The sequence below is a fragment of the Cadophora gregata genome (assembly GCF_030347475.1).
Source record: "Cadophora gregata isolate MNR1 chromosome Unknown scaffold_8, whole genome shotgun sequence".
In the NCBI taxonomy this organism is placed as follows: domain Eukaryota; kingdom Fungi; phylum Ascomycota; class Leotiomycetes; order Helotiales; family Ploettnerulaceae; genus Cadophora; species Cadophora gregata.
The window spans coordinates 88,287-110,438 of NW_026695931.1; the positions used below are offsets into that span (position 1 = coordinate 88,287).

Consider the following 22,152-nt stretch of genomic DNA (forward strand, 5'->3'; position numbering starts at 1 on the left):
TCGTGTCCTCTCCCTACATGAGGCCACCCTACGGGGGTTTTTTTTACAGACACTGTCTGCACTTCCTACAGATATTATCTGTAAATAGGTATTTTAGACAGATTTTCTGTCTGTATTTTAGTTAATTGTCTGTATTTTTCTCAGCTAGAAACTCTAATTTTAATCGATTTTTGAAAATTTAGAGTGAAAATACAGCTATTATCTGTATTTTAAGAGTTTTCTGACTAATAAAGTTAATTTCCCCTCTCCTGTTTCTCCCTATATTTTTCTTCCCTTCCCTTTTCTTACTCTCTCTCCCTCCTTTAAGGTCTCCCTTTAAAGGTAAGTTTCCCTCCCCTCCTAAGGTAGGTCTCCCTCTCACCCCTCCAAGGTAGGTCTCCCTCCCTCCTAAGGTAGGTCTCCCTTCCGAGTGTTCCGGAAGTAGGTAGTAAAAGGTCTGTGTTTAACTTTGTATTGAAACATAAAAAGTCCGAGGTACCTAGACTCTCATACCCTGATACACGCTAATTTGTCTGTATTTTTTTGATGAAATTGTAGCAGACATTATCTGAATTTTGTCTGTATTTTACTGTGTTTTACTACTACTAGGAATGCAGACAAAATACAGACAATTTACAGACGTTGTCTGCATGAAAAACCCCGTAGGGCCAAAAGTTGGTAAGCTTGATGGATGGCCTCAGTCAGTCACCCCATTCGATCTGGACAACAGCACTGTGTCAAATGTTCAAGTTAGAGCTGATTTGAGATCTACGGCTATCAAATTAATTCTCATAAACCCCATACATAGAGGTTCTAGAGTAGTGGATTGAACGCAAAGCCCACCCAGAATTATTTCAAGACCACTCGCACATGTTGTTTTGCAGCACTGACCAGCCTCGCTTACTGTAACCGACTCTGGCACCATACTAAGGGGAAAGGATATGTTTACGTGTACGGTCGATCTCGACAAAGCTACTGGGTTGCGCCCAGACCAGTTTCTGTCAATGCAAGTGTACTTGACAAGGTGGAAACTTACGATGATCGGAATCCGGGCTCAGGTGAAATCAATCTTCAAGTTCCGATTAGTGGAAGGGGCATCTGCAAGATTCGTACTTTGTACCAATGGGAGTTTCGCGATCAAGCGCTATAAGATTAACGTTTCCTCCACACTTCTTGAGTTCCGGGAATCAGTAGTAGTTCGACCTCGCTTTCGCAGCCCATGTTATCTACTCTGTACACTTGGCTCCATTTTGAAAGGCCAAATTAGAGTTCAACATCATGGTAATCGTGTCATGGCTGCGGCACCACCGAATCTGCCAGAACGGACTCCCGAGGATACTACGTAGTGGCCATAGTCTCAGCTCTACCGGAAACCATGCCGATATGAGAATTGAAGTCATTTTTTGAGAGATAGAGGTAAGAGAATCAGTGTCGTCACGTCAATCTGAAGATTAGCCCATCCCCACCACTCTGCAAAAGGCTTTCCGCCTGCAGGAGATCATTGCAATGCCAAGAATCGGCCAGAATACTTTTAGATTGACCTATGGGATAGATACAAGGTCTACCTTTCGAGATTGCGGGGTGTTGCTTGACTTGAAGAATGGAGCAACCAATGTTGTTCCAAGTTAGCCGAACGTAGCTGGCTTACGAAGCGCAGCAGTAACTAGCCTGACATGAACTTTAACCACAGCGTACATCTGAACCACGAATAAATCAACAATGGTGAAGTATATTTTATGATTACTTGGATCTATAAACAAAAGCAAAAGTCCGTCCCAAACACCAGAGCCCTGCTCCCCGTCCCTGCCAGCCTAAACTCCTATCCGTCTCATCTAAATGCCCAAAAACAATTCACAAATTTTCCGTCTTAGCTCTGATAGCTTCTATCCTATCGCCATTTATCTTGAAGTCCTTCCCCAAACACGAGTTATACTGCTTGATCTGCTCATCAAGAAAACTCATGTCATCCACCAAGCCGCCCAATCTCTCCGCCGACACCTTAGCAGTCAAGCCCACGAAGCACTTGAGAAGTTTCTCATGCTTGACCTGGAGATCAGCAAGAGCCTGCTCAAGCTGTTCCAGGTCTCGATTCTTCCTCTGTCTGAAAGCGCGTTGTGATTCTCGATTTTGTTGTCGTCGACGCTGAGGAATGTTAGTTAGGTGCTTGTAGGGCAGAATTGTCGTCTGACGTACGTTAAGCTTCTGGAGGTCTTTGGCTGATTGTGATGGTGGCGTGTTTGTTGGACCAATGGGCCAATTTGAGGGGAAGCCGTTGTTCAGTGTGGGCATTGCGTTGGTGGTTGGTGGTGAGTAATCGTGAGCTGAGTAGCTGGAGGGTGATGAGGCGGCGCTCATCCAGTCGGAATCTCCGTTTACTTGGTATCGGATGGGTGAAGGATAGTAGTTCTATGAGTGTGAGCGTGAAAAACAAAAAAAAAAAAAGTGAGAGTAAGATATCTTACCTCGATGAATCTTTCTTCCGTAAGATTTGAATAGTGGTCTTGAAGTTGTGATGTTTGGAAGACGAGGTAGTCATTGTAAGGAGTCATTGATTGAGCCATGTTGTAGGGAGATGATGATCTTGGAAGCAAAAGCTTGTAAGGAACTTTAGTCTTCGAGGAGTTTGAAGCTTTGTTTGATGTCTTGATCAGAATGAGGGATATAGGGTGGACGACTGAAAGTTGATATAAGATCTTTCACGCCGCCAAGACGGAAGTATGTGACCATCCACAAGGGCTGGGAATAGTAACGCAACGTGGTCGACCGGGATGTTTCGAGGTCTGAGTGCATATGTGGAGTGCTCTCTCACTGTTTGCAAGACAAGGATTATACGTCTGCAAGTTGGCCGTCGAACCAGTCTTTCGGAGGAAGCCATGAGTCTACACCATGCTAGGGTATACCACACAAGCCCGAGTTCCCACCACACCACACCAACTGTGCCGTCTCTCACTCCACGTGGATTCTGACCGGGACAGACCTGCCAAGACATATTTCGTCTTGGCGTCTGTATGCTTAATCCCTAGGCTGTGTAGTTGAAGCGATTTGACTGGGGAAAAGAGTGGAAACTTCGCCATTAGACTCCCGGAAGAAGAGAATGATTACATTTTCCGTACAGCTTCCTTCTGAATGCTACTCCAAGATGGTAGTCTTGCCTTCGGGTGTGTACTTCCGTGGGGTACGTACTTGCGAGTCTGCTCTCTTGGAGCGCTCGCCATACGAGACAGGAAGGACGACACTGACGTATTCCTGCGGACTGCAAGATAAGAGTAGGGGGGTGAAGATTGATTGTTCACAGGGCGCCGCTAGGACTCGGGGTGGGTCATAGATTGCATGCACAGAAGGCCGCTAGAAGTACGCTAGAAGGCGTACAGGGCTGACTGTGCATATCTCGAAAGTACATGCATGCCGCTAATTCCTCATTCGTCTCCTCGGACTCCTCGGTCCCACCGGTCGAGGGTCAACCCTGCCGCTTGGCATTTACATGCAATCTTTTCCATCTTTGGAAATACAAGAAAATAAAGAATGATGATCAAAGTTTGCTGTTTGTCGTAAGCTCAAGGTTCATCATTCTAGTCTGAAGTGCTGCCGTTGACCGCTCTGTGGCTATCATCTGGGAGGCATCACAGTCGAGAGACCTTCCATCTATATTACGAATCTTTCTTATATGTGGTTTGTGGAATCGTTTACGCATGCCACATTACATCACTATGCATCTTTGTCCAGATGATCGCATTCTCACCCGTCCGACATCGCATCATACTCTATCCAGCTGAGGGCTGGACCCTTTATTTCATGGATCACCCAGGATTGTTGCTCGTTTGCAAAGACCAGGATGGCACAGAACATATCTTACCACACCGACGAGTAAGAATACATCTTATTATGCGTCAAGTTGTGATTTGAACGTCACACGGCACGGTGAGCCATAATGTTGTGATTGCCGAAAAATCGCTCGCTTGCCGAACACCCCGAAAGGGGGCCGAAACACGTGATAGATATCCCGCATATTACTATTTTTGGACTCTCTGTCCAATCTCCCTCGGCTCTCAAAACTACTGTTGCGATCACTCTCGTGATTTAATCCATGCGAAATCCTCGGAAACTCCATGGAGTCATTTTTGCTGTCCCGACATGACTCTTCGATCACTACTTCCGTTGACTGTGTTCATGGTCATCTCCGCATTCTGTGAAGTACCTGAGCTATCAGACTCCTTCGCTCGCATAGTTGCGACCTCTGTGATTGACACAGCTGGAGTCTCCAGATCGTCCATTTGTTGGACATGAGGGCCCGTTCGATTTACGTTCCCGAAAGCAGTGCTATTCCTCCGTTGCATCAGATGTTTAAAGGAGTACAGCTTTGGTGCATTCGCGACAAATGTCGCCGCAAGAAATTCACCTGTTGTCCAGGTGATTCGAAAAGTCTCTGAAGACTTGGAACCGACTGTCAATGGTATTCGAACAGCAGTGATGATGATAATCATGAACCCAATGCTGAACAAGAATCCGAGTTGCAGCTTCCTAGACGGGACGAGAATCAGTATGATGAGGAGACTGTGAGGATTTTTACTAACTTGATCATGCTCAACCGGACTGTGATAAGAACAGGAATGGGCAGGAATATAAGCATCAGGTCGGTAAACATATTGCTGACTCCTGCGGACGTGGGTGTCAGTATAAGGTTGTGCCAAACCGTCGGGTCCGTCACTTACCGACAACGTACAGCTGTACGATAGCCTGACTACAGTTTCCTGTGGAGATTATTCAGTGGCAGTTGCATTATCATTTGGAAGATTCCATACCTGGATCTGGAACCACTTGCCAATACAAGTGGAATGGACGACACTCGACAAAGGTAGAGATGATGCTTGCCACAAACGTGACGGCGAAGACAATTCCGTATGTCATCATGGTTGGCTTTCCCCAAGGCATGTCTCTCACCAAGTGGCGATAGAACATCAGTAGGACCGTCTTTTGTATCCACAATCTGTATTCTCAGAGTCAGCAAAAGGGAAATTCCCCGAATCCAGGAGGCTCAAATCGGAAAACAAACACCCCACATTTCAGACCAAGTTTGACGTACAATGTGATGTAGAAGCTCCTTGCTACTAGTGTGAATTTTGAACCTATTTCCCGCTCAAATATCTCGCGTTGCGAGAAATGGTGAATTTCGCGATAGTCATCTGGGATATTGTTCGTCTTCCACAAGATGAGGACATGTGTAAATGAGATCCGAATGAAGACACAAACGACAGCGATGGCAGTCAAAGAGTCCCCAGTATCCCATTTGGTTTTACAGTACCGGCCCATGGCAAGTCGTGTAATCATAATCATGACTGCGAGCGAGCAGCAGGTCCAGACGATTGCAAGAGGGTCCGACATCCTGGCCCATGTTTTGACTCCCGGTCAGCCTCCAGAAAATGAGCGCATTGAGGTCGCAATTGTGTATTGGGATGATAGAGATGCGAATTCGATTTGAGGAAAGACGCTACGTATAGATAGAGCCAACCGCTGATATCGTCATGGCCTTGTGAAGATGATTTTCCAAGCGTGACTGGAAACTTCATGTCAGGCAGGTATTAATTCCGCATCACATGACGTAATATCGTGCTCGGGATATGCCCAGGTTAGCAGGCGGCAGGAAGAGGAATTTTTTCTGAATGGCTGGAAAGTGGGATACTGCTTCACCGTCGAACACGGGAGGTCGTGAAGTTATTAAGCGTCGTGCATATGCCAAGCTGTCAGCCAGGGTGTAAGATCCTCATCCACAAAACTTCACCAACCTCCTAACTTCAAAAGCCCCGAAGGAGAGCATGAGAAGAAAACAAATAACACAGCTTGTCTACGGCATCATACCTTATTATTCTGTAAGTCTCTGCTAGAAAGTCTTGGGCGTCAACAATAATCTGTTTAGTGAGCAGATGCCAGGATCCATGGACTCCCCGCCATGAGCACGATCCCTGAACTTCCTCAAAGTTCCGAGCCATTAAGCTTCACTCGTCGAGCCAAGCCACTTGGCATCTTGGGAGAAGATCTCAAACACGAACAGCAGGTTCCATTGAACCAGCACACGAGTGAGCCAAGGCTTTGTCGTTGGGGATCCACGACCCAACTGCCCAGACACCGAACGAGGAGACATGTCCAAGACAGCGAGCATATCGAGGCTCGACTTCTTTACTATCCATAAATGGAAAGTCAACTTGCTACGGTCCCTCAAACGGGCAGTGCTTGCAATTTCTGTTGCCCGATATCTTTGAAAAGATTTCTGCATCCATAAAGGATCCGAGAACGATCAACATCTCGTTCATTCGCATTGTCAAACTTCCTATCTTGGCTACATCGATCTTTGAATGCCTCGGTTTAGAAGCTTTGTGAGAAGATTCAAATTTCGAGCGAGAAACACCTGGATTGGGATTCCTTCCAGCGAATGCTTTCCTCCCAGATATGTTGGCATTGCGTAAGTCCCAAAAAAGATTCTCAAATTTTAGTTGCAACACTGAGCGAGTGCTCTGACTTTGGTGAGTTTACGAGAATCAAGGTTATGGTGCATTCATTCTTGGTGTTAGGGAATTCCGAGTCGCTGTGGGAGCTTTCTTGGGAATCCCGGAGTCAGTGTCATTGCCAAGTGCTTAAGCCGAGACGAGAGAACGGCCACCTCGAGAGTAATATCCCCAGGTCAGAAACTAGTTCCTTGGAATCATTGATATTCCTCCGGGACTCTATGCACCTGTAATTATCTCTTTGGTTTTCGCATATGTATTTACAAAATGATTGCTCCAGAAATCACTCCTCTGCCAGGTGTCCAAAAAGGCTCAAGAGACACGGTGCGACGAGGTATAATTCCACATCACACTTCATCTGTCAGTGTATACTTTACTCTTATCCTGAGTCCTCTGTATAATTTCATATGAAGCTGCTATTCCTATATTACAGTTCTTCATAACTTCGACTCCGTCGTGTTACCAAGCTTCTTCCGCAATCCTTCACTTGCCGCAGTACGTCTCGATCAAGTTCCAGAAGGGTCCAATACGGCCTTCATCGTCCAGCATTGGTTACAGAAATAAGTAATTAACCTGATAACTTGCAAACTGTGTTACAGATTTCTTACAATGGTACGATAGGATGAAGTGAGGGGCAGTATCTCAGTTCATGTCGCTTCACTCTCCGGCGCGCATTTCCGTACTTCGTGGGATATCATGCCCAAGCTGAGCAAACAATTTCTAAAAGTAATATGCTAATACAATCTGTTAAGAATCACGCTCGTGGCAAGGATCAAGTTCATCATCATCGGGACCATACGCCCTACCGTGAAGAACGTGGGAGAAGCCACACTGGATTATCCTTCCTCTCCCTGCTAGAAAATCAAGCAATTTGTATCCCTGCTAGGCTTCGCTGATCTGAAAGCTTAATGGCGAGTTCGTGCCCTTCATTTGATAATGCGGCGCAGCTTGGGGAGAGTAAGCTTGTCGGGTATGAAGTGGATACCCGATTAGGAAGTCCACAAAGCTAAGCTTCCCAGGATGAGCTATGTATGGTTGTCTGTTGATGAGATTGGCCATCAGTCGTCACTAAGAACGAGACATGAAATGAGTATTTATACTACAATGCTCTCAGCTCAAAAATATGATGCAGCAAATTGAATTGCCTTTCAAGTGCTCCAAGCAAACCATCACATTATGAAGTTCTCAGTAAAATTTCTGTCAGCGTCCCTGGCTGTTGCACAGGTAACCATCTCATCATCCAAATGAGGCGATCGGTGCTGATGATACAAGCTCTCCCCTGTAGTGGACCCCACCAATGGAACTATGGTCCAGCTCAGCGCCGACTCTGATTTCCACTTCGAGATCCTGCGAGATATTTCCGCAGCCGGCTACGGTGGCGGTGACATTTCCGAAGTTCTCATCGCCGCTGCTCAAATCCAACACGGAAATTTCACAAGTTACTACAACTCATTCCTGAATCTCGCCAACCGCGTGCTCGCTCAGGCCCAGAAGATTGACAGTCGCAAGTTCCCTGTCTCTGCAAGTGACACGCTTTTCAGGGCAGCAACGTACCTCCGATCAGCAGACTTCTACCTCCATGGAAACCAAGACGACCCACGTATTATTTCACTCTGGAATCAACAGATCGCTGCTTTCGATACTGCCATTTCCCTTCTTCCCATTCCAGGAAAACGCGTAACCATCAAGGCCAAGAATTTCACGATCCCGGCTGTATATTTCCGAGCAGGGACAACCTCGAAGAAAATACCAACAGTTATCATCGGAGGAGGCTATGATGGTGGCCAAGAGGAGCTCTACACACAGATGGGAGTCGCAGCTCTCCAGCGCGGATGGAACGTTATCACTTATGAAGGACCTGGACAAGCGAGTCCACGACGCTATCAAGGATTGGGCTTCATAACCGAGTGGGAGAAGGTCGTTACACCCATAGTCGACTGGCTGCATACAAGACATGAAGTAGACACCGCAGCGATTGCATTGGTGGGACTATCGTTTGGAGGGATACTAGCTCCAAGAGCAGCAGCTTTTGAGCATAGGCTCGCAGCTACCTTAGCATTCGATGGGATCTATGAGTTCGGGCCGCAGTTTCTTAAGGCATTCCCTCCTGCTCTAAAGTCGATTTTCGAGACCGGGAATCAGACTGCTTTTGATGGAGCCATTGCAGGATACCATGCTGCTGCCGAGGCAGCAAATACGGCCAGCCAGTTCCGGTGGTTTATTGACCAGGGGACTTGGTCGTTCAATACGAAGTCGCCGTATGAGTGGATGGCCAAGTTACAGACGTATACGTTGGATGGTGTTGTTGACAAGATTCCTGGGCCGGTGTTTGTGGCGGATTCGGCGACTGATACGTTCTTTGCAGGTCAGGCGGCCAAACTGGCTGATAAGCTTGGGAAGAGAGCTACGTACCATTTATTCAAGAATGATACTGGAGTAGGGCATGCTGGGATTGGAGGGTTCAGGATGCAGAATCAAGTAGCCTATGATTGGCTCCAGTCTGTTTTTGAACGATGAGTAGGTGAAAAAGATAGGTGATGAACGAGGAGTATGTTCGGGAAAGAACTTCCAGGTGAATCAATTGTTCATTGAAAGTAAACATAGACTTCTCATACATCAGCTATCACCGGCATCGAGTTTTCACTCATGGGCTTTGGAATAGTACGCTTTAGAGTGGTTCCCCTCCCGCCGTCCTAACCATGGCAACATTGTCTCTAATAACCCGATGTATCCACTTATGGAAGTACATTAGCCTGTCTCGACCAGTAGGCGTTGTATTTGTCAAACATAGTGATCCACCACGGCTGTTCGTGAAAGAGTTTGTCAAGTGGACCACTTGTCTATCCCTTGTTGTCAAGCTCGCTGTGGATGAAAGTCATAATGAAAACAACTCTTCTCAACCAGAATCGCTTGTACCAATTTGGTTTTCTCCAATAAAATTCCCGTGCCCAGTATCCCTCCTCTGTTTGTTCCGCCACTCGAATTAGGCTCGTCCTTCTCCCCTTGCTCAACACGTATAACATGCTCCAAGTCACTAGCTTCTTGTTCTTACCATGCGTATGGAATACGGAAAATGCCAAAAACCAGAAACCAACCGTTACCGAGCTGCTTGCCAGCTTTATGAAAGCTAATATTACGTGCTTCGATACAACCTTGTCAATGAATGCAATGAATGTAATGCAGACCAGAGCTGTCGCTGTAGCAAAGAAAATCCAAAGACTCAGAACGTCACTGCCGAATTGCACCATATTCATACCAAAAAAAGAGGTAGCGAAGTTTAGCGGGATAAAGATGAACCCTAATCTGGTCAGCCTGGCGACGCATTTGGCTGTGTGGGTTGATTTCCTAGCCTTCTCTAACTGAGCATCGGATAATTTGTCTCGCTTGAGTCTGTCATGATACGCAAGAACGTCCTGGAGTCCATCGAGGCTATAATTCAAGTCTCTGTTAACTATATCCAATGGTGGGGTAAGTGAGGCGACCTCTTCGGTTCCACTGAGCTCAATAGTTGGGCGGCGGTTGGATGCGAGATTCAACTCTCTAAGAGCTCCACGGACCTTCCTTAAAACTTCTATTCTTTCGCGAATATAGAAAATAGTATAATCAACATGTCGAGATGCGTCTGAAAGCCTCGATTCCCAGCCGTTCCTAGCTCGGTCAATGTGACCTTTCAGCATTACAGAGCATTACGCAAGCTGTGAAACTGTGGAAGGCGACGTGCAAGTTGATGCCGGAGCTTGTCCGATACTGAGAAGCCAAATGCGCGACTCGATGCTTTGGGATCGATTCATGAAGTCGAGCCGAATATCCATGATCGCAATGCAAGTTTTCGTGGCAGAAGTGCTCTTGAAAAACCAAAGGGTCGATGTCGAAAGTCTTGCCCAGCGTATCCACCACACTCCGATCAATGCAGAGACTTGCCTCATAGTCCACGCGGATAATTCGAGTCTTCACCTCAGGACCTCGAGATTCAAGCACTCTCGAGAAATTGCTAGGTTCAGTAATAGGTACAGCTTGGCAATGAAAGGCGCCATCAATAGAATCGATAACCGTTACCCTAGTATCATCGGGATCCCCGCTGGGAGTGTTCATGAAAATCTGCATCAAATTCAAGTTACTCACTTTTCTTACTTTTTTGCCATTTTTTACTCCATTTTGCAGAAGTACTTACCTGCATCCACTTCAACTCAGGCCAATCCGCCACATTCTCATCAAGATATTGCTTGTAACTCGCATAACGAGGCTGGGGATTCGCTGACTCTTCGGACTCTGTTGACCAAGCCTCAGATTCTGCATCGGTCCTAGTTGGAGAAGCTGCCACTGCTGGGGTTTCGTCCGGAGGTAATTGAGAATTTCCATAGTCCCTGGATTTCTTAAAAGCCGGACGTGGGTCGAAAAGTTCAATGAGGAACGAAGCGATCGCGAGATATGAAATGAAGGCAAGGTGGCTGTGGGAACGCCCGCGGTGGCTGTGTCCACCACAATACATCCAATACACACCACAGCTAGGCGAGGCTTTTAGCGAGGCACATTAAGCTCTATGACAGCCTGAGCAGAGAATTTCAATTTAATCTATCTTTGATGCTGACATGAACATTTTGGCCTTCATTAGAAATTTTGTATTCGTTCTGTACAAGTGACATAATCCCGCTTTTCCTCCGGTACTCCAAGGACCTTTCCCTAAATATACAATTGAATCCTATACATCCCAATACAAGCTTCGTGAGTCCTGTTTTACCTCTTTCCCCGCCTATACCATATCTGATTGGTCCTTATTATTAGTTTCTCTAGCTGCTACTCTCGGCAACTCGTTCTCCTTCGGTAAATTACTTATAGTATCCACCCCAAACGGCTCTCCATGTGTAACATCTGTGGACCCACTCCCTACACTTGCCAACACCTTCGAGTTACCACTTTCTTGCTCAGACTTTAATCGCCAACCCGTCCCCGACCCAGGGGAGAGCTCTCCTCCCGTCAAATTCTTATTCTTCACAATTCCCACCAGGCGATTGAGTACCGAGAACTCAACTTTCAACTTGACGCTATACACAGCCGCCTTGAACGTGGTCTGGATCTGGAAGTTTCCCGAGTAGCCGAGTCCGAGGATCAGGCAGTCCAGCACGAGCACGAAAATGTTGACGACAATGAGATGGATGAAGAGATTTCTGAGGGGTTTGGAGATAGGCTCGCCGGCGGGAGCGAGAAGCCGGACTGCGCTGTAGATGTAGATGCTCGAGATGATGAACTCTTGAACGAAGGAGACGGCAAGCTGTATGTTATCGAAAATGAGGAAGTAGGGCAGAAAGCGCTTAGTGTCTCCACAGTTTATGCCGAAGGCCAGGATCAATGTGGAGCCGTGGAAGACGATGGTGTTGAAGATGATCATGATTAGGACCCCGTGAAGGACCCGCGTGTTGCGAACGATGAGATGGAGGCGCGAGTACAGAACGAGTGACTGTCCTGTGATGAAGCAGATCAAGCCACCAGCGATCATAACGACCGGGATTCCCTTTATGGTCATGACGCCGAAATATCTGAGAGTAAAGCCGACCCCGTAGGGAGCGATTCCAAAGGTGGCGGCAACGAAACTCCAGAAGTAGAGTCCGGAGCGGGACTTGAAGGTGGTTAAGATGATGACGATGAGTTCGAGCATGTTGTAGAATGCGATGGCGAGAAAGGCGCACATGGTTACCAAGGTCGCGAAGCTGGCTGGGACGCCGGCGACAACGCCTGCATCTGGTCCAGGGTGGGCCATTGTTGAATTCTGGGGGGGAGGTGTTCGTCCGGGATATTGAAGGATTGATGTAAAGTGCTACCGCCAGTCGAACCACCCGGGATTGAGAAGCACAAGGAACCCCGAAAAGATTTGGATGATAGAAGCAGCAATACGCATCTCTAATAAGGTATATATCTCGAGGTAGCACGAGTCAAAACAATGTGCTGTTTTGCTCCAGATGCTGAGTATGCCCACTTGAAAAGTCTCGATGTTCAAACCCCTCTCCACAAAGACCTGCCCAGGAGCAGGGCTGAAGATATGCTTTTCCACAGGCCACGCCAGTGAGGGGATATTTGAGACAGGGCGAGTAGAGAGGCTGGAGGATGACTCTGGTCCTGCTCTAGCCTGGCAACTAGTCATCTCTTGGTAGACCCTAATCCGATTCCCCGGGACAGAGAATAGATTAGAGGCTGATGATCTAAGCTCCTTTCGGATGTAGCTGCACTTGAAATCTGGAGACGAGCCCCCCGTGGCTTGCAGCTGGCAATAGCTCAGTGAGCTGCTGTCAGCAAGCCAGAAGCACGTTTTCACGTTATCTCTGTGCCGCTACATCCCAACTTTATTTTTGTTTACATTCTCGCGAGATCGTTGAAGCGACTGCACCATGTTGCCTTGTTAAAAAACATTATTCCACAAAACTTTGCAACTCCTGTGCAGTTTCCGAGCAACTGGTGGAATGCTCAATGGCCATGTGGAAAATTGTTCTTCCCCCAGGAATGTGGCTTTTCGTGCCTAGACGCGGAACAACCGTTCCCTTGATTAGATCGCCCCCCTCGGCTAGTCCACACGCGTCTCGCCAACCAGGTCCAGACGTGGCGGATATCGAAAAGTTTAAATGTCTCTGATGCCGCGGCTATCAGCTGATGTGGAGATGTGAGACAACAAAACAACTGATACCGCCGATCGAAAAGGAGAGACACGAGCTCTGGGGACGGTCCGACATTTACCTGAGCTTCCGGTTTCCCTACCGAAATATCTCATCCATCCTTCGGGTGGGCCGAGCTCCTCGGAGATACCTGCGAGGAGCATCCCGATCCGGCCTGCTGTTTATACGATCTGGCAGTTCAGACCCCGAGTGGGTGTATACTATTCCGATCGGTTGGAGCGCTGTAAACTCTGTACTTATCACAAATTGTATCTCAACTGTCTCACATAAGTTCAGCTTGCTTGCATAGAGAATGACGAGTATGGGCAAAAATAATCGAGAAATCGGATTCGAGTCTCTGTCGCTCATTCGAATTGAGGATATAGCTGTTCCGGGCAAACCAGACTCACCAGAGTAGTGAGCTCGCTTGATTACATCCTCAGCTTTCACTACCTAGTACAATGGATCCCGATCGTAGTAAGACCTTCATAAGCGTCGATGCACTTTTGCTTTCAGTACAGCTACCTCAAGTGATGATTTTCGAATGTAGAGACATCATAACTACTATGTCTACTGTTAACGCCGATAGCGAGAGTAATAACGACGACGATAAGGACGAGCAAGTGAGAGATTACGTATATGGCGCTACCCTGTAGGATTTGAACGAAAAGTAAGCAGAACATTGTCTCCGCATTGCTCTTATCTAACGATAATCACTCCACTCATCACCTTTCAGTGCGTCCACTGTACAAAGAGTCCAACAAAACGTTCATCAAAGTCTTGTTTCGGGCTCGCCTGTGCACCGTCCACCTCCTTCGGCCGCTACTCGCTTTTGCCCGAAAACATAGCGAGTTGGTATTTTGCCGAGATGGTTCAAAATTGCGTGAGTTGAGACACAAATCGAGTACGGTGTAAAGTCTAGATGCTGATCTGGATGGCTACTGCTCCAGATGTCAATCGAGGTACGTCTCGTTTGACACAGTTCGGCTTTTGCTTTCTTCTTGATAGTACTATCCTCTGACGGAGAAGGAGAAACCTTAACGAACGGGCAGAGATTGCTACCTCGGGTTTTGCTCATCGATCCTCGTGTCGTAAGGCAGAAATGAGGTAGACGCTGTGATCAGAAACCCAAGACCGAGGTTTAAAAACATGAATGATCGGATCTGGGGGTGTAGTTTCCACGTGGCGAAGACCTGTGTCCTGGATAACGAACAAAATGATTTCCTCTTCAATTCAAGTCGTAGAGAAAACAAGAATGAATGAAATACTAGATAAAGAGTTGATTCATAAATACAAACAGGTAATTTTCGTCATTCATTATTTCTCATCAAATTCATCCTTCTCCGGAGCCGTGAAAGGATTAGAAATTGCTTTTGGAGGCCACTCTCCCGCATCGTACCCGTCCACAGAGAACTCGTACACGCCACTGCCCACTGTATGCACCTCATCCTTTCCAGGGAGTTTGACTTCACCCATGCAATTAAGCGGCACCACCACCTTGACATCGAAGTTCCCCCCCTCAAGTTTCCACTCACACTTCACCTCTCCATACGGACCTTCATGCCTACACTTCGCCCACTTCAGCGTCCCCCCAGGCACAGGCTCAAACTTCACCACCCTCCACCCCGGCTCCTTGGGACTAATCCCACCAACCGTGGAATGTAACCAAGCCCCCACACTGCCCAGCGCATAATGGTTAAAACTTGTCATCTCGCCCGGATTGATACTTCCATCAGGTAACATCGAGTCCCAGCGTTCCCACATGGTAGTAGCGCCCATGGTTATGGGGTATAACCAAGAGGGGCATTTAGTGGCTTGGAGCATGCGGTAGGCGAGTTGGGATTGGGAGGTTGAGGTTAGGGAGGGGAGGATGAGTGGGGTGCCGACGAAGCCGGTACCGATTTTGAAGGTGGAGGAGCGGACGATTTTTGAGAGGCGGGTGGAGGCGGAGGAGAGTTGGGTGGGGGTGGAGAAGAGGTTGAAGTTTATGGCGAGGGAGATGGATGTCTGTAAGATGGGCATTTCAGTTTCGACATTCCAGGTGAGAATCAAGACGGGACTGAAGAGCACTCACCATAGTATCTGGAGCCAAACGACCATTGGGCGTTATGTATTCATCCTGGAACAGTTTCTTCAACCTCTCCGCCTCGCTTCCATAATGCTTCACGCCATCACCCAGCCCAAGTATCCCACAAATCTTGGACATCAAGTCCGTAACATGGACTAGATACGCATTGGCGACAAGATGAGGGTCTGTCTTCGCCTTACCTGCATCATCAGGAGGAGCATCTGGATCCAGCCAATCGCCCAGCTGATTTCCATCCGGATCCCAAAGACCATTTTCCTGCCTCGCCACGCCCTTCTCCAACCACTCTTTCATACTCTCAAGTTGATCTTTGAGGATCTGACGATCACCAAATGCGGTGTATAGATCCCATGGCGTGATAATAGCTGCGTCTGACCAAGCTGCCTGTGGCTGCGTGAATTGTCTGGGGAGGATATCGGGTACGACGACGCCGACAACTCCATTCAATTCATTGATCTGCTCGACGGCTAGATCTTTGAGCCAGCCGGATAACATGCCGAAGGTATCGTACAGGAAGTTGGCTGTCGGAGAAAAGATCTGGATATCACCTGTCCAGCCAAGGCGTTCGTCTCGCTGAGGACAATCGGTTGGGATGCTAACGAAGTTGCCTTTCATTCCCCAGCAGATATTCTGGTGAAGTTGGTTGATCATCGGTTCTGAGCATTCGAACCAGCCTGTTCTTTGCATATCGGTGTGAATCACGATGGCTTCAAGATCGCTGACTGTAGGGTCTCCCGATGGCCAGTTGTCGATTTGAACATATCGGAAACCGTGGAATGTGAATTTTGGCTCCCAAATTATGGATTTCCCAGCAAGAGTAAGTGAGTCCTGTGCTTTACATTTACGAAGTGGCCGAGTCGCAATCTCGCCGTGCTCGAGGACTTCAGTGTGAGTAAAGGTGATCGTGTGACCTGATGGCCCAGAAACATGCACCCTCAACCAGCCTACGAGGTTCTGCCCGAAATCGACAACGGTCTTGCCCGCTGGAGTTTTGAAAATTGATTTAGGCTTGACAGTTTCGACCTTTCGAACTGGAGGTCCTTCTGGCGCTTGCAGTTTGGTGGCAGGGAAGTCCAGCTCGGTGACAGGAGACCATGATCCATGCTTGAAAGATGGTGATGACCATCCAGGGGCTTCACCCCTCGCGTCGTATGACTCTCCATCGTACAACTCAGCTGCAGTAATTGCGCTTTCCGTACTCTTCCAAGTGTCATCGGATCCAATCGTCTCTACCTGACCATCATCGAAGGTAATTTCGAGCTGGGCGAGAACAGCGAGTTTGTCTCCATATATGCATCTCCAACCACCCCCAAAGCCTAGTCTTCCGCTGAACCATCCTTCCCCAACTTCGGTTCCAATAACATTGTCTCCCTTCTTGAGCAGCTCCGTGACATCAAAAGTCTGGTAATTGAGATGGTACTTGTAGGATGTCCATCCTGGTGCCAAGACATGATCCCCGACTTTCGTTCCGTTGATGAAAGCCTCATAGACACCATAAGCCGTGATATAAAGACGTGCAGACTGGACATTTTTGCCCAGATGAAAATCCTTTCGAAACAACGCTGGTCGGAGCGAATCACAGGCGCTGAGTATCCTGGGTGCAGCAATGACTCGAGATTTCCAGTCATCCTTTTCAAGAAGACCAATCTCAACCGTAGATGGGGCAGACCACTCTGATGGATCCGAGTCCTTTGCACCCGTGACTCTGACCTGAACAGTTGCTGATTCTCGCGATTTCAGAGTAGCACCTGGCCATGGTACCAGAACCGATTCGGAAGACTCGACTTTAAAAGTCTCAGGCTTTCCAATCTTCGTATGAGGACCTTGGATGGTTATTTTGAGCTCATAAGAAGATTGTATCCAGTTCTTCTCGTCTCCCGTCGACTTCCACGAGAGTCTTGGCGCAGTTTGCCCAATCCCGAGGGTATCTCGGTGGTGCTCGAATGTGACGGGTGAGACTTGAACCATTGTGCCTTTATAGGAGAGTCGTATGTGCATAACAACAAGTCAACAGAAGAAGCGGGGAGCAGCGTGTGAAATATACAGAGACAAAGGCTTGAGTCAGGTTGTGTAGTCTTGGTGTTGTACTTCGGGGTTTCTTCAGCCGAGTTGAAGGGCGATGCTTCGGACTAAATGTGCAGGTTCTTGGTGGACTGGCGGCGAATCATCCAATGATAGGGACAATACCCCGAGTGAAAAGTGCCGATATATTTCGTTCGTGGTGGACGGGATGTGGAGGTGGCTACAAAAGCGGGTTGATGTTGCAGGATAGATGTGGAGGTGGGGTTCTTCCTAAAGCAATGGGCTAATGCGGGGTAGGAAACGTGATCCTCGTAGGTCATTGACGAACATCAAGGAATTGATCTGCCGGAATCGTGGAATAAGCGATGACAATGTAAACACAATAGCAGTAAGCAGAATCAATAAGCCCAGCAGTCCAACTTTCGACCCTAGTTCGTGGATGGCTGGAAGCCGTTTTTCGTGCTTCTCTCCAGCAGACGGAGCGCTTGCGTTAGTGACCCGTTCTTGCTTCAATTTTTCGACTTTGAGTCTTCGTTGAGAATGGTAAGGCATGCCAATTGCGCGCTGACACCATCTCGAGGATTGCTCACAGCTGGTCTCTCATGATTGTTTGTGGCATGTCGAAGGTCAAGGGCTGATCGCAAATAACTAGACTGCAGAATAATTTCGGTCAAAGTCGACATTGCGACAGCGAGACGTCATCTTTACTCCGCTAACGCGTCGTCTCACAATTGTATGTGATTGCTTTTTCTTAACAAGTTGAAACAGGAGTTGAAGTTGATGTTGAGTTTAAAATCGGCGCTAGCCATTTCTGAGTCTGCGCGGCGTAGCGCACTCGCCTGCACTCTCAAGCATCAAACCTCGGCTCGATCCAACCACATGAAGCATCTAAATTTCTCCTGATTCCAACAACTCACCCTTCAACTCCCATAAACAAAATGTAATTATATCTCAAGACACAGTCTGTCTGGATAAAGCTGATTATATTTAGGGCTTCACCATCAAGAAGACCGACTGTTGCAGAGATCCTCGCGCATCCATCGTACCCGGACACGGTATGGAACCTAACTCCTACGAAGAGCGGACAGCTCCCCGTGGCTGCCGGACGGGGTGGACCGATTAAGATTGATTGGGAAGTCCATGGGACGGGTGATGTCAAGATGATTGTATGTTTGTTTCTCATGTCATCCTTCTAATTCTCGACATAGGAATTTCGTCCTTCCATTGTCAATCATCTTGAAGCAGTCACGTGAATTAGCTAACACCCAGTGTTCGTAGTGGATTATGGGACTTGGAACGATCAAGGTACGTTATTCGGAGTCTACTTCTGTTAGATCGTTTCTAATCTGAATAGTCTTCCTGGCAAAGACAGACGAAGAGATTCGGCCACGATGAAGGCGATAAGTACTCAACTCTCATCTACGACAACCGAGGTATTTGTCCCTCCTCCATCCAAGATGCATCAATTAATACGTTACAGGGATGGGAAAATCAGAGAAGCCATTCATGCGGTACTCAACCAGTGAGATGGCGAAAGATCTCCTGGAACTCCTAGACCACTTAGGCTGGACAGAAGAACGCCAACTTCACGTGTCAGGAATATCAATGGGCGGAATGATCGCACAAGAAGTCGTACGTTCCAACCAAAAAACAAACACAAACCCTTGAGTTCAATACAATCCAATCCAAATATTTGCTGACATTTTCTCTATCACCAGGCATACATGATACCCACACGCATCGCCTGCCTAAACCTAATCTCCACCGCCGCCGCCATCGAAAACACCACCACCTTCCTGGAAAACATGTCGACCCGAATCCGGATGTTCATCCCCAAAACCCTCGACCAATCCGTCAGCGACGCCTCCAAAATGCTCTTCTCAGACACCTGGCTCGACTCCCCCGACGACACCATCGTCCCGACATCCTCCACCCCAAACGTCATCCTCCCCCCCTCAGGAAAATACGGCATGTTCAGCACCAACTACGAGCGGTTCGCAGCGCAGGAGTTGACCAAGAGGTTGGATGTGGAGGGGTTCACCAGGAAGGGGTTTATGATGCAGGCTATTGCTGCGGGGTGGCATCGCAAGACGAGGGAGCAGTTGAGGGAGATTGGGGATAGGGTGGGGAGGGAGAGGATCATGGTTTTGCATGGGACGAGGGATAATATGATTACGGTTCCGCATGGGAGGAAGTTGATTGAGATGTTGGAGCCGGGGACGGGGGTGATTAGGGAGGGGAGGGGGCATGTGTTTATGCTTGAGGAGTGGAAGTGGCATGATGAGATGGTGGCGGGGATGGTGGAGAAGGTGGCGAAGTTGCCGAAGTAGTGCATCAGCTGCTGAGAAGTCTTGTATTGTTTGATATTAGATGCATTTAGATGAGTGTTATATTTTGTGGCGATTCTGAATTTCAAGCTTTACGAAATATGTTGACGACTCTCCTCACACGTATTCACTCAATGAAAACGTTTAAGATCTCCACACCGGACATAATTTGTTCCACGTCATCCAATCAATTTCCACGCTCCTCGGTAAACAATTTTTGTTGCACGTCACAAGATTTATCCTCTCATAACTTGTTCTCATATCTCATACGGCATGCTTAGCTCATCCCTTAGACCTCAACTCTTGGACATGAAGCCTCATCTTGAGTGGCTATCGAGGACATTCGTGATTCAGAGACTAGACTTAGTGTAAGCCATGGCTTTAGCTTTATCTTATTCGATTCCGTGTTGAGAAATGGTTAGGGGTAATATGGATGAGCACAATACAGAATTTGGAGTACGTAACGGAGAGTACGAGAGACTCGGGAGTTGGCGCCGAAGATAACTGCAGTTGGAATTTAGGCTGTCACTCGAAGTAAATTTATGAAGAATTCAATGCCCAGGCACAGTGTTCTCTTTTGATTCAATCTCGCAATTCGCTAGTATTTTGGGTATTCCAGCCATGCAAGTTCACATCCTCTTTTTGCACACCTTTTTCTTCAGCAGCCATGCGGACCACCCTAGACTGACTACAACATCACCACACCCATCCCACTCCCATTTTTCTCGTCCACATTATTCCTCGCATCAACACCACCCGCAATGGCGTTCGTGTTATAGTTATACAAATAATAATGCAATTGGCCATCACCTGCACCGAATTTCTGGTCCTCCAAGAACAGAGTGTTGTCTAGCAGCGTCAAAGCATTGAAGACATCGAATTTGTACTTCTTGGCGAGGATGAGCGCGTCGTTCATGAGTTCATTGAGGCGTTTCTTGAGATCTGCGCGGGAATATTGCGGGGACAGGCCGTGCTCCGTGGCGTAGTAGAAGAGGTAAGCGGCGCGGACGTTTTTGTGGGCGGCATTGTTGATGACGGAGGATTCGAGGATGTAGAAGGAGAAGAAATCGGTAAGTTTCTTGGTTGATGGGTCCTGGTCTGGTTAGTACAGTGCTAGGTCAGGTGAAGATTTATGCCTTACTTCTACGACGTATGACCAGACTACTTGTTCTTCTGGAGAAGTCTTCTTGTATAACAGCCAATGCTCGACTTCCTCTCTCGTGAACATAGGAGCCATGTCGAACCTATCCAAGTACCGCCTCAAAAGGTCGAGAACACCATCGATGTCCTTCTCCTCCATGGGCCGTAGATGCTTGGTTCCAGTGTGGTCTGGAAGAGCATATTTGCGGATTTGGTATTGAGGCTTGCTGTTGGCAGGTAGCGGGCTGAATCCAACCTCGTACAGCTTCTGCCAATCAAGAGATCTATGGAAGTATCTGCAGGTGCTGACTGGCTTGGGGAGTACAACACCCCCAGTGTAGATAGCTTGCCAAGTCTTGAGAAGGTAACAGCGGCGGGTGATCTCCTTGATGAGGACTGGAGCCATACGCTTTGATCGCAGCTTCTTGTGAACCACCATGAAGTTGACCTCCGAGGCATGGAGAACCTTCTTTCGGACACGTAGGGCCACGGGAATGGCTGAAATGAAAGCAACTAGCTTGCGGGAAGCAGAAGCACGGATACCAACATGCCATTCCTTGGTCCAGCCAGGGCACATAAGGGCCCTATTTCTGTAAGTATAGCCAATTTCGTTCTATGTAGAGCACGTACCATCTGAGGAAAGATTCCGAGTAATTGAATCTGAACATAGCCTCATCATCCTCAACATAATGCCCATAAAGCAATGAGAACAGCTCCTGGATCTCCTCTTCCTTCGTCAAATCCATAGTCACCCACTCGAAACCTGGCAGCAATGGTCCAGGTTCTTTAGGCACCTTCTCAATATCCACAATCTTAAATGGCCCCTCCTCGACGGGTCCAGAGCTCTCTCCAAACTTCGGCACAGGTTGCGTCTGCCAGAACTTGTAGCTCGCCATATCCTTGACGTTCTTCCCACTGGACGCCAATCCCGTCATAATCTCCTCTAGATTTAGCTTCTTCATCGCCTCCTGTATCTTCTTGTCTGAGAGCTCGCTGCCTTCGCCTACACCCATCTGTTGTGCCAGCGCTGGGTTCATCTTCAGTATTTGCTGGATGTCTGCTGCGCCGAGGCCGCCGACGGCCTTGTTGAGGTCATCTCTGGAGGCACTTTCTGACCCCTCGGCTGATCCACCACCGAGCGCAGCTTTGACGCGCTTTCGTTTCGATTTCTTCTTCTTGCTTGCTGTGCCTGCAGCTGTGCTTGGAGCTGTCGTGTCCTCTTGTTCTTCTTCGTTGTCGGATTCGGCTTGGGTGGTTGTAGTGACGGGAGTTTCTTCAGGGGCTTTTCCTTTGTCAGCTGGAGCTGCACCAGCTTTCTGTTCGTCTGCCATATTGAGGTTGTGTGTTGAAGCTGTAAGTAGACGTGCTGTTGAAGGGACAGGAGGTACTCTGGTGGGGTAAATAATGAGGTGGGGTTCACGCGAAACGCTAAAGGTGGCAGGCAGAAGTCACGTGGACCT

The 22,152-nt window shown here is 47.9% G+C and overlaps 8 protein-coding genes across 9 annotated transcripts; 2 read left to right on the plus strand and 6 right to left on the minus strand.

Moving 5' to 3' along the window:
* Positions 1-1,699: 1,699 nt before the first annotated feature.
* ONS95_013604 (uncharacterized protein) lies at positions 1,700-2,625 on the minus strand. 2 transcript variants are annotated; one of them, XM_058507241.1, is made up of 2 exons: positions 2,442-2,625; positions 1,700-2,385 (listed from the first exon to the last, which is right to left on the minus strand). In XM_058507241.1, exons 1-2 carry the CDS (start codon positions 2,538-2,540, stop codon positions 1,831-1,833), a joined length of 654 nt encoding a protein of 217 aa, XP_058356410.1. In that variant the 5' UTR covers positions 2,541-2,625; the 3' UTR covers positions 1,700-1,830. The 2 variants fall into 2 exon arrangements, with proteins under 2 accessions (XP_058356410.1, XP_058356409.1); XM_058507240.1 differs by having other exon boundaries at positions 1,700-2,121; positions 2,173-2,625.
* A 1,466-nt stretch (positions 2,626-4,091) lies between these two features.
* Positions 4,092-5,310, minus strand: ONS95_013605 (uncharacterized protein; the record flags this gene model as incomplete). Its single annotated transcript, XM_058507242.1, has 5 exons — positions 4,092-4,497; positions 4,551-4,632; positions 4,689-4,727; positions 4,779-4,963; positions 5,060-5,310. The coding sequence occupies 5 exons, from the start codon at positions 5,308-5,310 to the stop codon at positions 4,092-4,094; spliced, it is 963 nt and encodes a 320-aa protein (XP_058356411.1).
* A 449-nt stretch (positions 5,311-5,759) lies between these two features.
* On the plus strand, positions 5,760-8,993 carry ONS95_013606 (uncharacterized protein; the record flags this gene model as incomplete). The annotated part of the gene is made up of 4 exons (XM_058507243.1): positions 5,760-5,843; positions 5,891-7,040; positions 7,098-7,700; positions 7,749-8,993. The coding sequence occupies exons 3-4, from the start codon at positions 7,653-7,655 to the stop codon at positions 8,991-8,993; spliced, it is 1,293 nt and encodes a 430-aa protein (XP_058356412.1). The 5' UTR covers positions 5,760-5,843; positions 5,891-7,040; positions 7,098-7,652.
* A 1,140-nt stretch (positions 8,994-10,133) lies between these two features.
* Positions 10,134-10,965, minus strand: ONS95_013607 (uncharacterized protein; the record flags this gene model as incomplete). Its single annotated transcript, XM_058507244.1, has 2 exons — positions 10,134-10,574; positions 10,648-10,965. 2 exons carry the CDS (start codon positions 10,963-10,965, stop codon positions 10,134-10,136), a joined length of 759 nt encoding a protein of 252 aa, XP_058356413.1.
* Positions 10,966-11,226: 261 nt separating this feature from the next.
* ONS95_013608 (uncharacterized protein) lies at positions 11,227-12,231 on the minus strand (the record flags this gene model as incomplete). Its single annotated transcript, XM_058507245.1, has 1 exon — positions 11,227-12,231. One exon carries the CDS (start codon positions 12,229-12,231, stop codon positions 11,227-11,229), a length of 1,005 nt encoding a protein of 334 aa, XP_058356414.1.
* A 775-nt stretch (positions 12,232-13,006) lies between these two features.
* ONS95_013609 (uncharacterized protein) lies at positions 13,007-17,171 on the minus strand (the record flags this gene model as incomplete). Its single annotated transcript, XM_058507246.1, has 3 exons — positions 13,007-13,093; positions 13,200-15,124; positions 15,192-17,171. The coding sequence occupies 2 exons, from the start codon at positions 17,169-17,171 to the stop codon at positions 14,435-14,437; spliced, it is 2,670 nt and encodes an 889-aa protein (XP_058356415.1). The 3' UTR covers positions 13,007-13,093; positions 13,200-14,434.
* A 493-nt stretch (positions 17,172-17,664) lies between these two features.
* ONS95_013610 (uncharacterized protein) lies at positions 17,665-19,555 on the plus strand (the record flags this gene model as incomplete). The annotated part of the gene is made up of 6 exons (XM_058507247.1): positions 17,665-17,714; positions 18,217-18,391; positions 18,504-18,530; positions 18,580-18,658; positions 18,706-18,857; positions 18,944-19,555. 6 exons carry the CDS (start codon positions 17,665-17,667, stop codon positions 19,553-19,555), a joined length of 1,095 nt encoding a protein of 364 aa, XP_058356416.1.
* Positions 19,556-20,038: 483 nt separating this feature from the next.
* Positions 20,039-22,075, minus strand: NMT1_2 (glycylpeptide N-tetradecanoyltransferase). Its single transcript, XM_058507248.1, has 2 exons — positions 21,323-22,075; positions 20,039-21,276 (listed from the first exon to the last, which is right to left on the minus strand). The coding sequence occupies exons 1-2, from the start codon at positions 22,021-22,023 to the stop codon at positions 20,655-20,657; spliced, it is 1,323 nt and encodes a 440-aa protein (XP_058356417.1). The 5' UTR covers positions 22,024-22,075; the 3' UTR covers positions 20,039-20,654.
* Between the last annotated feature and the right edge of the window lie 77 nt (positions 22,076-22,152).